The sequence below is a fragment of the Myotis myotis genome, unplaced genomic scaffold (assembly GCF_014108235.1).
Source record: "Myotis myotis isolate mMyoMyo1 unplaced genomic scaffold, mMyoMyo1.p scaffold_m19_p_11, whole genome shotgun sequence".
Classification (NCBI taxonomy): Eukaryota; Metazoa; Chordata; class Mammalia; order Chiroptera; family Vespertilionidae; genus Myotis; species Myotis myotis.
The window spans coordinates 34392278-34406800 of NW_023416315.1; the positions used below are offsets into that span (position 1 = coordinate 34392278).

The 14523-nt window shown below is 36.9% G+C and overlaps 1 protein-coding gene across 13 annotated transcripts in view; it reads right to left on the reverse strand.

Moving 5' to 3' along the window:
• The window catches only part of UMAD1 (UBAP1-MVB12-associated (UMA) domain containing 1), a 188437-nt gene that overhangs the window by 45086 nt on the left and 128828 nt on the right, over nt 1-14523 (reverse strand). For all 13 annotated transcript variants that reach the window (XM_036328074.1, XM_036328067.1, XM_036328072.1 and 10 more), the window contains one exon: nt 12965-13032. In XM_036328074.1, coding sequence (XP_036183967.1) covers nt 12965-13032 — 68 coding nt within the window. The remainder of the gene's footprint in view (nt 1-12964; nt 13033-14523) is intronic.

Genomic DNA, 14523 nt, shown 5'->3' on the forward strand with positions numbered 1-14523 from the left:
CATTTTACAGAGCTGAGCAGGAATGATCATTAGTAGAAAATAAGTGACAGAGAGGTGCCAGTATTTAATCCTCAAATCTGAATATATAACATTTAAAAGAAAAAAAAATTTTCTTTCCTTCTCTCTCAGCACCTGGGAAAAAGAAAGCCCTAAATCGCACCCTCTGCCTGACAGGTCTCAGTAACTCTCATCTGAGCATAATTCCTAACTAATTTAATCCCTTCAACTGTACTTTGGCATGACTTCCAAGCCATCAATCATAATTTCCTTCCAATTTAAAAAACACACACTACCACTTATTGACTGTCCAGTACATGTCAGGCACTATTAGGTATATTGACATAAATATTACATATTGGCTCATTTAACTCTTACAGGTTAGTACCATTCCCATTTTATTGCAAAAAGACCTGAAGAGGCTGAGAACTTTATCAAAGGCACCAAAGGTACCTGGCAAAGCCAAGATCCGAGCCCTGAGTCTGTCTGCTGACCAAGTTCACGTTCTGGCTGCCATCCATGCTACTGCAGGGTTCTGTGAATCCACTCGTGTGAGGACTCATTACTCCCAGGACCATGTCTCTCTAACTTAGGCCCTCCACACTGATATCTAAGATCCAATAGGTAAACCCTCTAAAAAGTATGTCGAGAGCATGAAAATGGCAAGTGGTGTAGGAGGAGCCCTTGAAGTGATTGATGTGGCTGGTGGTGTGAGGTACAGACACCTGAGGTGCTGCTCGCTGCCTGACAGCAGCTGGGCAGGTCAAGAGTTTGGAAAGGAAGCCCCTCCACCCTGGCCTCCAGTCAACAAGGACCCTGAAGAAGGCACACTAGATGGGAGGTCAGTGTGTGAGCCCGAAGCACGGGAGAAAGAGGTGGGGTAAGGTGCCCAAGGTCATATATTCCACAATTAAAAACTTATGTATAATTCTATCAAAGGTAACTTTTTTAAAGAAAGGGGGAAAAACTTATTTATCCCTTAAATTAAAAAGCACATTTTTTTTCAAAAGAGGACATTCAGAAAGCCAAGAGACATATGAAAACATGCTCAAAGTCACTAATCATTGGAGAGATGCAAATCAAAACAACAATGAGGTACCATCTCACACCTGTCAGACTGGCTATCATCAACAAATCAACAAACGACAAGTGCTGGAGAGGATGTGGAGAAAAAGGAACACTTGTGCACTGCTGGTGGGAATGCAGACTGGTGCAGCCACTATGGAAGACAGTATGGAGTTTCCTCAAAAAACTGAAAGTGGAACTCCCATTTGACCCTGTGATCCCACTTCTAGGAATATATCCCAAGAAACCAGAAACACCAATCAGAAAGGATATATGCACCCCTATGTTCATAGCAGCACAATTCACCATAGCTAAGATCTGGAAACAGCCTAAGTGCCCATCAGTAGATGAATGGATTAGAAAACTGTGGTACATCTACACGATGGAATACTATGCTGCTGTAAAAAGGAAGGACCTCTTACCATTTGCAATGGCATGGATGGAACTGGAGAGCATTATGCTAAGTGAAATAAGCCAGTCAATGAAGGAAAAATACCACATGATCTCACTCATTCATGGATAATAGAGACCATTATAAACTTTTGAACAATAATAGATACAGAGGCAGAGATGCCTCAAACAGATTGTCAAACTGCAGCGGGAAGGCCGGGGAGGGTTGGGGGGCAGGAGGGAGGGGGGTAAGAGATCAACCAAAGGACTTGTATGCATGCATATAAGCATAACCAATGGACATAAGACACTGGGGGATAGGGGAGGCTAGGAGACTGTCAAGGGCGGGGGGGGGGGAAAGAACACATACGTAATACCCTTTGTAATACTTTAAGCAATAAAAAAAAAGAGAAGAAGTAAAAAAATAAAATAAAATAAAATAAAAAGCACATTTTAAGTATAGACTTATTTTATATAAGTACTACATAAGTATTTATGTAAACATTTTAACTCTTTCCTCTACACAGTGAATCGCTTTCCTCTACACAGTGAATATGAAGCAGCTAACAAGACAATTCACAATAAATTTTAAAACCATGTCAGGAAAAATATGGGGGAAAAAATGCATGTCTTTTTGCAATAAAATGCGAATGGACATGATAAGAGGAAAATAAAGTATGCAGATACATAGTTTATAGGGTCCAAATAATTACTAAATAGAGCTAATTTAGTAATTATTTAGTAAAATTTAGGTCTGAGCATCCTCCTGCCAGAGGAAAATTGAAAAAATGACTTGATAGAAATTCACAATGGCCATAAGAAAAAGAATATTATCACTTCAGTAGACAAAATATTTTCTGTGAGTATAAAGGCAATAGGAAATCAGAAGACCTAACTAGGACTTCACACAGCAGAAACTATGTAATGGAGTAGACGATGTCTTGGTAAAAATTCATAATAAATGTCACAGTGTGTTCCACACAATAGTTTCTCACAGCGTTACTCAATCAAGCTGAACACGGGGAAGGCAATCTGTGCAGGAGGAAGACAATGAGATCAAGAGATACAGCTCTCTGCTGGGCTGGCTTCATCCAGTAACAAATCCCAGAATACTGAGATGAACAAACACAGAATGTCCTTCCATTATTCTCCAACTGGAACCAACTTAAGTAGGCTTATGCAACAGTTTACTGACTCTGCAGTTCAGAGATTCTGAGACGTTTGCAGGGGCTTTTTGTTATTATATAAATGGTACTTCAGTCCACTACACTGTGCTCTTAGGTATAGTATATGCCCGTCTTTTCTCTTTCTCCAAGTGGCATAAAAAGGCAGGGAAACGTGGGTTGCTATTACTTAATAAAGACCATGGCTTTTAGCTTTTACATTAGGAAGTTCTAGTACATACATTTTCTATTATATAACTGCTGTTAGACAAAATTTATGAATTCACACCCATAATGAGTTCTTAACTAATTTAAAAGGCAACGTGTAAAAGGCATGTTTCTAAGAATATGACATCCCCAAAGTGGATATTAAACAGTCCTTGAATGGGTGGAAATTAGTGCCAATTATTGAACAGGGTAAGAAGAATACAGAAGTCCATAAAAAAAGCAAACAAAAAACAGAGCTAGCAGGAGGAATGGGGCCTGCTAGCTCTGGAAAGAAATGTAAAATCTATGTCAATTCAACTGAGCTTAACTGAAGTATATATTTTTTTCTGTGTATTCACATTGGTGTACTCCATTGAGCATATTCACAAAAAGGGTCCTCAGTAAGGTACAAAGTGGAATATTCAGCAAATGCCTCTCAGTCCAAGCACAAAACTGCACGCTGCTTTTGCACTGCATAGAGTCGGATGAAATTTATCCTTCGAAAAGAGTATCTAGTTGTGTGAAGACAACATAAACGTGATTGTGCTTTAATTTTAAACTCTCTCTATAGTCGCAAGAAGTTAGGGCTGGTAACATGATCCAAAGGAGGAAAAAATAAGGACCATTTGCTACTAATTAAAAAGCAGGGGATTAGAAAAAGATGGCTGTGGGAAATAGGGAACAGTTGTTCTCCCAACATGGACCTCTCACCCTGCTGGGCTTGTGGTTTTTAAAATGACAAAAGTGAAAGCTGGAAATATGACAAGGAAATGACTACCAAAACATAAACAGAATATTCCATATGGTTTTTTAAATAATGGTTTCTAAATTGGAGCTAGAACACTAAATTTGTGAAGCAAGAAGCTAGTATTTCCACATTACGGTTCCTCCTAAACATATAGAATAAACACACACATTAGGTCTGATGTAGCTCCATGAAGGAGTAACAAGGTTCCAGTTCTGATTCTAATTGCAATCAATTGCAATGAATCAACAGATGAGGTAGGCGGTGAAAGTGATATAACTTCAACAAACTCAGATGGCTGAAGTTAAATAAATATCACCGTGGTGACTTTACGCTACCTAGCTTCATCAAGCAGAGCTGCAGAGCAGCAGGTTAGCAGGTTTCTGGCAAGAAATAATTGGTGCTGAGCAACAGACTGTGTACACGAGCAAGAAACATTGCGTAAAACCCACATTACTGGCTTACCCACACCATCTGTGCATTTTGGATGGGAACAGGGGCAGCGCTCATACACCTCACATATTTTGGCCTCACAGGCTGGAATGAATGAACATTATGTTTCACTGTGCTAGTTAACCCCAATGGAAGCCAGAAAAATACCAGAATTATGACCTTTCGATTATATATTTTTTTCCAGCAAAACTGAAATTAGGACAACGATGTAGTGGTAACAAAATCATACAAATTTGAAGTTACAGAAAAGATATTAACAAACTCCAATAAGCTTGCCTCAAGTTAATTCATCTTGCCAATGTTTTGAGCAGTCAACAACAACCTATGCTAATCTGATTGTCAAATGTAAAAGTCAAGAATTTATAGGTTAAAAGTGGCCAAATTTATCATTTCCAAAGACAGACTTTGTAAGCAAGAGCAAAGATCTTGGGAGTGGTTTTGGCAGGCTGACACTTCACCTATAAGGACCACTAGACAAGTCCTCCCTAACAAGCATGAAAGCTCCATTAATCAATGCCCCAAATCTTCATTATGTAGCAGGTCCCCCTCCCTGCTTTTTCCGTTATAGCCCATCAAAGCAGTAGTAGGAAGGTTGGCATTTGGTGGCAAAATCCCAAATCACTGTTCAAAGAGTTAAGGAGCCAGGACTCCTGGGAGGAAAATGTCTGACACTGCATCTAACCAACGTACTTCACTGACTAAGAATTGAAGTTGAAGAGAAGCTTAGCAACTTGGTCTAGATCAGACACTTAGTGAGCAGAGGAATCCAGCAAAAATATACTCTCACTACAACATCTGGCCTAGTAATTCAAATGAAAATAAAGTTGGGAGAAAGGCACTTTACAAAATCTTCTTCCCAAAAGGTATCATGCATCGGGTGATAAACACATCAAAAAATTAAACTTACCATTTAATTAACATAAGAAGGATAATAATCCAACTTCACCTTCCAGTAAATCAGCAATTTGAAAGGGTATTATATTAAGAAAAACAAAGAACCTCACACTCGTCTGACAAAATTATATTCTCATAAACTATTATAATGGGAGAAATTAAAATCTTCAGAGTCTCAGCATCATAGATATAAAGGAAAAAGCAAGATTTTTAGACAAATACATGTTCAAACCAGTAGCCCACACCTTTTCTGGGGGCGGGGGTAGAGGGGAATATGACTAACTGATATAATGACATTGACAGTCAGGTTGATCAAGAGAAAAGTTTGGGCCTTGTGACTTCCAATGGGAGGTGAAAAATAACCTCCAAATCACCTTACCCTTCTTCTTGCTGAAAAGTCCCCTGGGTGAGAGCGCAGATATTTTGACAAATTGTGATCAGATATGATGCTCTATGATCAACTAATTGAGGAATTTTAAGCCTAAATGAACCAAGGCAGGAAAGTACCAACATGTCTCCTAAAGAGCATCTTCAATAGATTACTCCGTTGTAGCAGTGCCTTATAAAATAGTTCTTCTATTAAGCAAAACTTCCCTTGAGTGAATATATTGCTTCCTCACACCAACCTCACTGTCATTTAAAATAGAGGATGCACTCATTATAGACTAATTGGAAAATCAGAACATTGGAAAGAAGGATTTAACTTACCTATCTATCATCCCAAAGGCAACTACGCCTAGTGTTTTCACGTATTACACCACCTTTTTCTGCAGTTTTCACATAGCAGCAATTATACTGTATATGTAACTGTGTACCTTATATTTTTAATTAAAATTATGAAACCAAGGTCTACATTTTATTGGAAAAAAAATAACTCACTTATGAAAGTGAAAAATATTCCATTGAGTGGATTGCGATCTTTTTGCACATATAACTTCTTGTGGATTTAAAAGATTGTTTTCTTAGAACAGAATCCTAAGAATGGAATTACTGTCAAAGTATATTAACATCTTTACGGTTCTTCATACTTACTGCCAAAATGCTTTCTAAAAAGGGTCGTACCATTTTAAATTGCCTTCAATATCAATACCCATTATACTTGTATTTGGACTATGATATATTATGAGAATAATCAGTTTCATAATCATCTTTATAGCTCCGAAACTTTAATTTCATAAACTTATATACCATGTTATATTTAAAAATTCTTAAAATCAAAACCCTAGCATCCAGTAGATGAATGTTTGCTATTAATACTATTCTTGAAAATCACTCCCCTCAATCTCTTTACCTATATGCAACCCCAATTCTTTTCCACACAGAACTCAGTTTTAACTGAGAGAATCTTACTCCCCTTTTAAAGGAGTGGCAACCAAAGTCTACATCATCTGGCACTCACAAAGCTCATGGATATTTTCATGCATTTGAATGACTATCTGAAATAAAAGCAACAAAGAAATTAGTCCCTCTAGGATCTGAAGGCCCTGTTAAAAGACATAAAAGAAGTATGAAAACACATTAGAGGAAAAATGAATGTTTCACTAATATGTACATTCCATACCTTTTTTTCTAAATCAACTTTTCCCTAAATTACTGAACTATGAATTCCACATGTAACTGAACTGTCCACAAATACACAAATAAAACATATCAAATACTATGTACTAGATTGAGAAGTGTGGTTGAAATGACAATAAACAAGTCCCCAAAACCCTTATTTAATTTTCCAGGGATTCTAATATTATGCACTTAATTTTAGCAAATATTTTGCTGTTGTTGCTACTACCTTAATTACCATTTTTCTAACTGCTGTTTATTAAATTTCCTAGTACATATTGGCTGTAAGATTGTTTTAGGTCTTCATTAAGAAATTATATTAAATATGCAATAAGCTACTTTGGTTAACAGAAGTTGGGGGGATATTAGTGTCACAGTTTATTCTTATAAGTAATTTTTGTGTCTTCTGTCAGTATAACCACAAGAGGATCTCAATACCACCAGCTGATAATAATCTTTATAAATCCTACTTTGCAGCTCTACCATCTGTTAGTTATTATTTTATACATGGCTCCATATGCATATGTGAATTAGTTGTCACTCAAGACAAATATACAAATGGAATTGTGGTTTTGTGGGGAGATTTTTATTGGCTTGTTTTTGTATTTTGCTATTTTAGGCCAGAGAACTAAATAAATAAACATATTTCTCAGTCTTGGAGACTAAAAATAAGTGCAAATTAAGAAATAATTTTAGTAATGCAAGTAAAAGAAATTTAAGTTCAACAAGTACAATCTAAAAGTATGTGTTAGGATGTTTTGTAGAACTGTGCACCTCAGACCTATATAATTTTGCTAACCAGTGTCACACCAGTAAATTCAATTAAAAGGGAAAAAATAAAAAATAAGTAAAAGTTTATGTTAAAATAGTAGTCACCAATATTGGATATAATTATATTAAAAACCTGAAATGTACATATTCGTAGCTCTCTAAATAGACCTACAAAACCAAACATGAACAGGTCCACTAGTAAATTAGTAGCTAATATGGTTCTCGTATTCACAATATAAAACACACTTTAGATGAGAAAAGAATGACTAATGACTTGCTTACTTGTAATGTTTATTCCCTGAGGAGATGAGTCACAATGGCACTGACTGAAAGCGGACCTCCCGTGAATGTGTGGGTTTGTCCCCCTGGAGCCCCACGTCACAGGCGCCCAGACTAGCAGAGGCACTAAGTAGCTACAGTGCCATCACAGCTCACTCCCAACATTCACCCAGAAAGGCAATAAGAAAAAACAAACAAAAACAGAACGAGGTGGCTCGTCCTCCAATTGCATAATTAGTCCCAAATTATAACTTTTTTCCTCCAAGTACTAGTACTAGAGTCTAATGACTAATTTTAGAAAACCCAAACACGGGATTGCAGGAGCTTACACTGGCTACACACCCAAAATATGGTGAATTCTGTTCAAAATTACCAATGGCTCTTAAAATGCAGACTAAAGCACAATTTGAGAGAAACTATATGTGATGACTAAATTAGTTCAGTGTTTCCCTACGTTATCCTATTTTAGATGGTAATACTTTGGGATCATATATAGGGAACACTAAAGCAAAAACAGTAGTAACTAATTTAAGTCATCATTGAGAAAAACTGCAAGGGGGAGTGAAGAAGAGACAAACTGAGAAATAATTTTCTGGAATGAAAGCTGCACTTTTAGTTTCACAAAGTAAAAAGTCCCACTCAGTACCCAATGCAAATAAATATGCGGCTTTTCATAGTCTTTTGTGTAAAGGTATTAAAATATCTCATAATTCAACTCTGTAAAAATTAACAGATTTGATGCCTAAACTAGATCTCCTTTTTTCAAATTATATTCCACCTAGATGTTAGAATTTCCATGATGTCGGTGAGAGAGCTGTACTTGGAGAGGGAACACAGTTTTGAAGTATACCTGGGCTGCAAAGTGTAAGGGAAAATATCACAGACTACTTAACAAAATATTTTAACTTCCATTAAAAAAACTACAGTGTAGCGCAGACACATTATATTTCTTTAACCCTTTATTATCTGTCATCGAAAAGGAAGTTACATACCATGATTTGCTTCTGTGTTTTTCAAATGTTCTTAATGAAGAATTTTATTTCACAAAAATCTATCTTAGTAATATAAAAATTGATTGTATAAATTAAAAATTGTCATGATTCAAAATACATCATGCATGAAGCCTTTCTTCTCTCTCAGTAATGATATTTCTTCCTCCTTTGAAATATCAGTTATTTTATTCCACTTTATATTATAGTGACTTGTAGAGTTTTTTAATTATCCATGAATAGATAGAAAATGTCTGCTTCCATAAGTGGGAGACACAGAGCCTTATATATCTCTATGTCCTCTCCACCGCATGTCTAACAATTCCCTGAAAATAGTAAGCAATCTACATGTGTGTCTGAATTCTCCAAAAACCTTATTTTGTTAAACTAAAAGCCACCTTCAAAGGGTCCTTAGAAAAAAATGAGTTCTATTTTGACAACTAAGAGTGTTAGTTTTAAGCCTTACAGAATCCCTACTAATTTACCACATATGTTCTCATACTAAATAATATTTCAACATTTCTTGTATAGCCATTAAAAATTAAAACAATGAGAATCTTTCCTGCTAGGTACAAGAATCACTTCTTAATCAGATGTATATCTTAAAAAAAAAAAAACTGAAATCATTACACTTTTCCTTGCTGGTGTTGTAAGAGTGCCCAAAATAGTGTAAATCAACAGATTTTTTAAATGGGAACGCCTAAGAAATACAATTATTGTTTACAGAGAGGAAAAAACAATTGTGTGTTTAAAATAGAAGGTGGAAACAGAATTTAAGGAAGAGATCTGCTCATAAGACAGCACTTGCAGGGGGCCACTTAATTTGTTCATTTATCCACCCAGAAATCATTGGCAGGGACTGTGTCACACCACAGGCAGAACAGTTCCTTCGTGGTTGAGGTCATGAGCTAAAGAAGGTGTACACTCCACCTTCCAGACAGCACGAGCGGTAGCAGGACCTTGTAGTCATCTCTGGCTGAGGGAGCAGGGAAAAGAGCTCACAAAGGAGGTGCCATTTGAACAGGGTTTTAGGGTTAAGCTTTATTCTGCAGATTTCAATACATCTGGGGGGTCCAAAGTAACACAACTTGCTAGGTTTGGGTACGAAACTGCTTGTCTAACAACAGTTGGGCGAACAGATGAGGACCTAGTCCGAGTATGAGGAAGCAGATATGGAAGATACTTGAGAGAGAGCATCAACAGGACTTGATGATAGATTTGAGGAGTCAAAGTGGTCATTTTAGGCCTTGAACTTGGCAGACAGATGATGACATTAAATAAAATATAGATTGCCAGTTAACACGTATTTATTGTGCACCTTCTATGGACAGACACTGTTTGAGGCACACGAGGTCTGTTTTCATTGTATTCAGGGGAGGCGGACAGTAAACAAATGAATAATCTGAGACGGTGATCAACAGGCTGGAGAAAAGAGGGTTTCTGAGAGTGACGGGCGAAGGGCACGTTAGCTGAGACAGTCATGAAAAGTGACACCTGAACGAAGACCTGGATAAGGAGACAGCCTAGCGAAGCTGTGATAAAGAAGGGAGAGCAAATGCAGAGGCTGGGGTGGGAAAGAGCTTAGGTGGTCAAGGGACAGAAAGGCAGCTGGGGATGGGGTGGGGCTTGCAGGGTGCAGAGGAAAAAGAGACTGCAGCGCACACGGAACTCCGTGCAGCCACAGTCAGCAGCTCAGCCACAGGAAGGATGTGATCTGACTTATGTTTCTGCCTGCTGTGTGGAGAATGGACGTAAGGGGGAAGAATGGAGGCAGAGAGTCCTGGAGAAAGTGGAGGCTTAGACTTGGTTCTAACAGTACCATGTTGGGAAGCGGTCAGATGTCAGATTCTGGGCATAGAGGGCGAGGCAACAGGCTTCCTGATGGACTGGCTGTGGAGTGTGAGGGAAAGACAGGGTTTGGATTCTAACCCACTGTGGGGAGGATGGTGATATTCAACAGAGTTAGTGGGAAGTTAAGCAGACAGAAGCTCAGGGTGGCAGGGCCAAGAATCAACCGTTCTTCTCTGGTCAAGTAAAGGCTAAATGATCTAGAAACTTGTAAGGGAAACGGCAAGTAGGCAGTTGGACATAGTGTAGAGTTCAGGAGATAGGTCTAGGTGCAGATAGACTTCGGCAGTCATCAGCCTCTAACTAAAAATATTTTTATTTAATTTATTTTTCATTGTTAATCCTCATCCAAGGATATTTTCCCATTGATTTATAGAGAGAGTGGAAGGGAGGGGGAGAGATAGAGAGAAAAACACATCGATGTGAGAGAGACACATCCATTGGTTGTCTCCAGCATGTGCCTCGACAGGGGCTGGGGATCTAGCCTGCAACCAAGGTATGTGCCCTTGACCGGAATGGAATCTGCAAACCTTCAGTCCATGGCTGGTACTCTAACCACTGAGAAAAACAGGCCAGGGCTACATAGATATTACACCATGAGACTGGATAAGATTTACCTTGACTGATCAAGGGAGACTGTGGGATGGGGCAACGGTGGGGAACATGCAGCAATGTTTTTGTTTTGGGGTCTTTAAAGAAGAGGAATGAATTCCATTTTAGACACTGAAGGTTGAGGTAAATGATTATTTGGCTTTTCTGTGGCAAATCACACACAGACTCTAAAGGACTTTATTATTAGCCTCTTTTACTGGATTTACCCCTGTGGTCTCATTTGCAGTCTCCCCATTACTTTTTGCTACATAAGTAAGCTCTCTGATAGCAAACACTACCCTCTGAATGTCCCGCCGCCACTCAAATAGAAGGCACTTCTGAAATATCTCTTACAGCATGAGTATACAAACCCACTCTTTTTAAGGACTGATTGTATAATAGACTAGAAAACAGCACAATAATGAGCATGGGAGGATCATAATCTCAAAACTTTCTTCCTTTAAGAGTTATTAACCTTGGAATTCTTTCCATCAATGAATCAACTTTGAAAGATAACCAAGTACTTCAGACATTTCCAGCGAATCCCATAACTAAGCAATTAAACTCAATAATTATGGATGATTTCTAAACCATTCTGGTGGTTCTTTCCCAAAGTTCAAATACACCAACCTTTATTTCCCATCAAAGATGCTACTTATGGTCAGCAGTCACAAAATGTTTGAATACATGAAAGAGATCAAGCTACTTCAATGTATAGATGGAACCTATTTCTTTGTCCTTGTATCTGTGTTTTTTCACCACTGTATACTCCTTATACCAGTGATGGCGAACCTATGACACGTGTGTCAGAGGTGACACGCGAACTCATTTTTTTGGTTGATTTTTCTTTGTTAAATGGCATTTAAATATACAAAATAAATATCAAAAATATAAATCTCTGTTTTACTATGGTTGCAAATACCAAAAAATTACTATATATGACACAACACCAGAGTTAAGTTAGGGTTTTTCAAAATGCTGACACGCCGAGCTCAAAAGGTTCGTCATCACTGCCCTATACGGTGCCTTGAAGACAGTCAGTGCTTAATAAATATTTGTTGTCCACATGAATGAAAAACTAATGCAGTTTTATGGGAAAAACGACACTTTTCTTCCTCTGCATAAATTTCCTCCCTACATCTCTCTTTAAATAAGTTCTTCTTGATTATAAAACATTCATTCATTATGGAAAATCTGAATATAAAAAAATAAAAATATCTCTTCTTAAAACACATATTACTGGCTACTTAAAATTCATGATTGTATTCATTCATGTATTCATTCAACAAATCTTGACTGTCTACTCTGTGCTAGGCTTTCGGGATATGGAGATAAAGCAAGCAGGCCAGGCCCCTGACCCCACTCCATTATATATAGCAATACCCTTATGCGCTACAGTAGAATGTAAGTAGAGGTATGTCACCATGTAGAAAGTTTCAAAACTCATGGATATCCCTTCCGCCCTAAAAATTAACATTCCCCCTAAGTCTTAAACATTATTTCGGTGATTAAATAAAATTAGTACGTTTCTACATAGTACACCAAAGTGTCCTGATGACATTTTCAAGAACTCCCAAGGAGCAAATAGCTTTTTCATGTGGAAAAGAACAAATACCATAGTCTTTCTACAGAACAACGTCAAGGACTGCGTTTTGATGCTGGAAATGGTAATGTAATATAGTTCCCAATAAGTTATTTTCAAACCTTCCCCTATAGGTTCACACATTATCTATTTATTAGAAAATAACCACTCAGTTAAAAATAGTTCAAATGTTTTAACCTGAGTGCTCTATTTCTCTTTTCAGCAAGAAGTTTCTATTTCCAACACAAGGAAAGCTTAGCGCTTGGGAAGTCACGCTTTATTGTCATCTCTGAATTAGAGCAGATGACTTGTTTCTTGGTACCTAGACACCAGTCTGCATAGCAAGAGTAGAAGTGATTGTTCATCCTCAGAGAAATATATAGTCACCGTGACTCGTTTCACCCCGAAAGGACTCATAGGGAGTATCACTTACCGGCTGGTTGCCTTCTACTTCTGAAGTTTTACCTCTTGCTGCCATTCTCTGTTCATTTTCTGTCTCTCCTAAGAAGCAAAAGAAAAACAAAATAGAAAACTTTATCATCTCATTGAGGCCAAATTGTCTCCTATTTCTTTGAAATATCTTTTGATATTATAAGGAACCAACTACTATTTCCTTTGTTAAAAGTAAATAAGTGAATTTTTAAGAATAGTAATTTTATTGAGGTCTCAGATATCAAATGCACACACACATATACATAAATACGCATACATACAATGTAAACCAGAAATATATCCTGTTATATAAAGGTTTACACTGGACAAATGAAGTGAATTCACATTTTGTAAATCAAGTCATATTTCAAACTAGGAAAATTTATAATTTAAAGATAAGACAAATTATTTTCAAATTAAAAGTCTTTATAATATGAATAACTGTCCTCCAAATTAGTTTTTTATAAGGTTTATGCTTTATAAGGTTTTGTATATCTGTGGATTTGCCTCTATGTAGATACATATATTTGCATGTAATAATTAACCAAATGTTGAACAATCTTTACAGCAGGAAAGAATAATGAACAAATTCATAAACTGGCCTTCAGTTATACTTTGACTCCTAAGGCTGTGCCTGGGTGAGTTATGCTACTAAATGAAGTTGGTGACTAGGCTGGCTCCAAGGACACAAGACAAACACAAACATAGGTAAGTATGAGCATAATCTAATTTGTTAATGGCCTATTTTTATTTATTATCACTAATGATCCGTGATTAACACAGGGCAAGTAAAGAAACAATTAGCCTATTTATTTCAAGCATAATGAGGGGTTAACTTAGTCATTTGTAAATTGCTTGTCCCATAAAATTAAGCCAGCTCAGGAATGTCCACAACAGGTTAATTACAAAATTCATAGAAGATGACTTGGCTGATACTAAAGGTTAGGAATTTGTTAATAGAAGGAAGGACACAGGTCTTGATTGGAGATAAAGTATGAAAGTAAGAAAGGCTGAGGTTAACTTTTCCCTATGAAATACAAAAGTTTAGTTTACCAAGGAAGAAAGAACCTTGTGTAAATTTTAAAGGATTAAATAAAATTCTGTTAAATTCTAAAATCATGAAGCAATAATTAAATTGGTAGTTTATTTACTTAAGACAGTTATTTTACTTAGGATAAAGGAACTCCCTAAAGTGTTTAAAATCCAAGCACATTAGTACATACTCCAGCCTAAAAGCTTTGTTCTCAGCTATATGTAACATAAATAGCTGGCCAGGACAGAACACATAATAGGTGTTTAATAAACACTAGCTGAATTAGTGAACTTCTCTTTATGGTTTCTAGTCTATAAAACTGTGACAAAGTAATACTAAATGGTATGTAATAAAAACTGTATTTCAGCATGCAGTTAGTCTCTTTCTTCTAAAACATATTTGTGAAACCTAAAAGGCAAATTTATGAAACACCATTATAATGTATTATTACCAGTGATCCATAATTGTGGCATAACTTATTAGATTTTAAAAACAGTTAATGATTTTTTAAAAAAAATCATATTAAA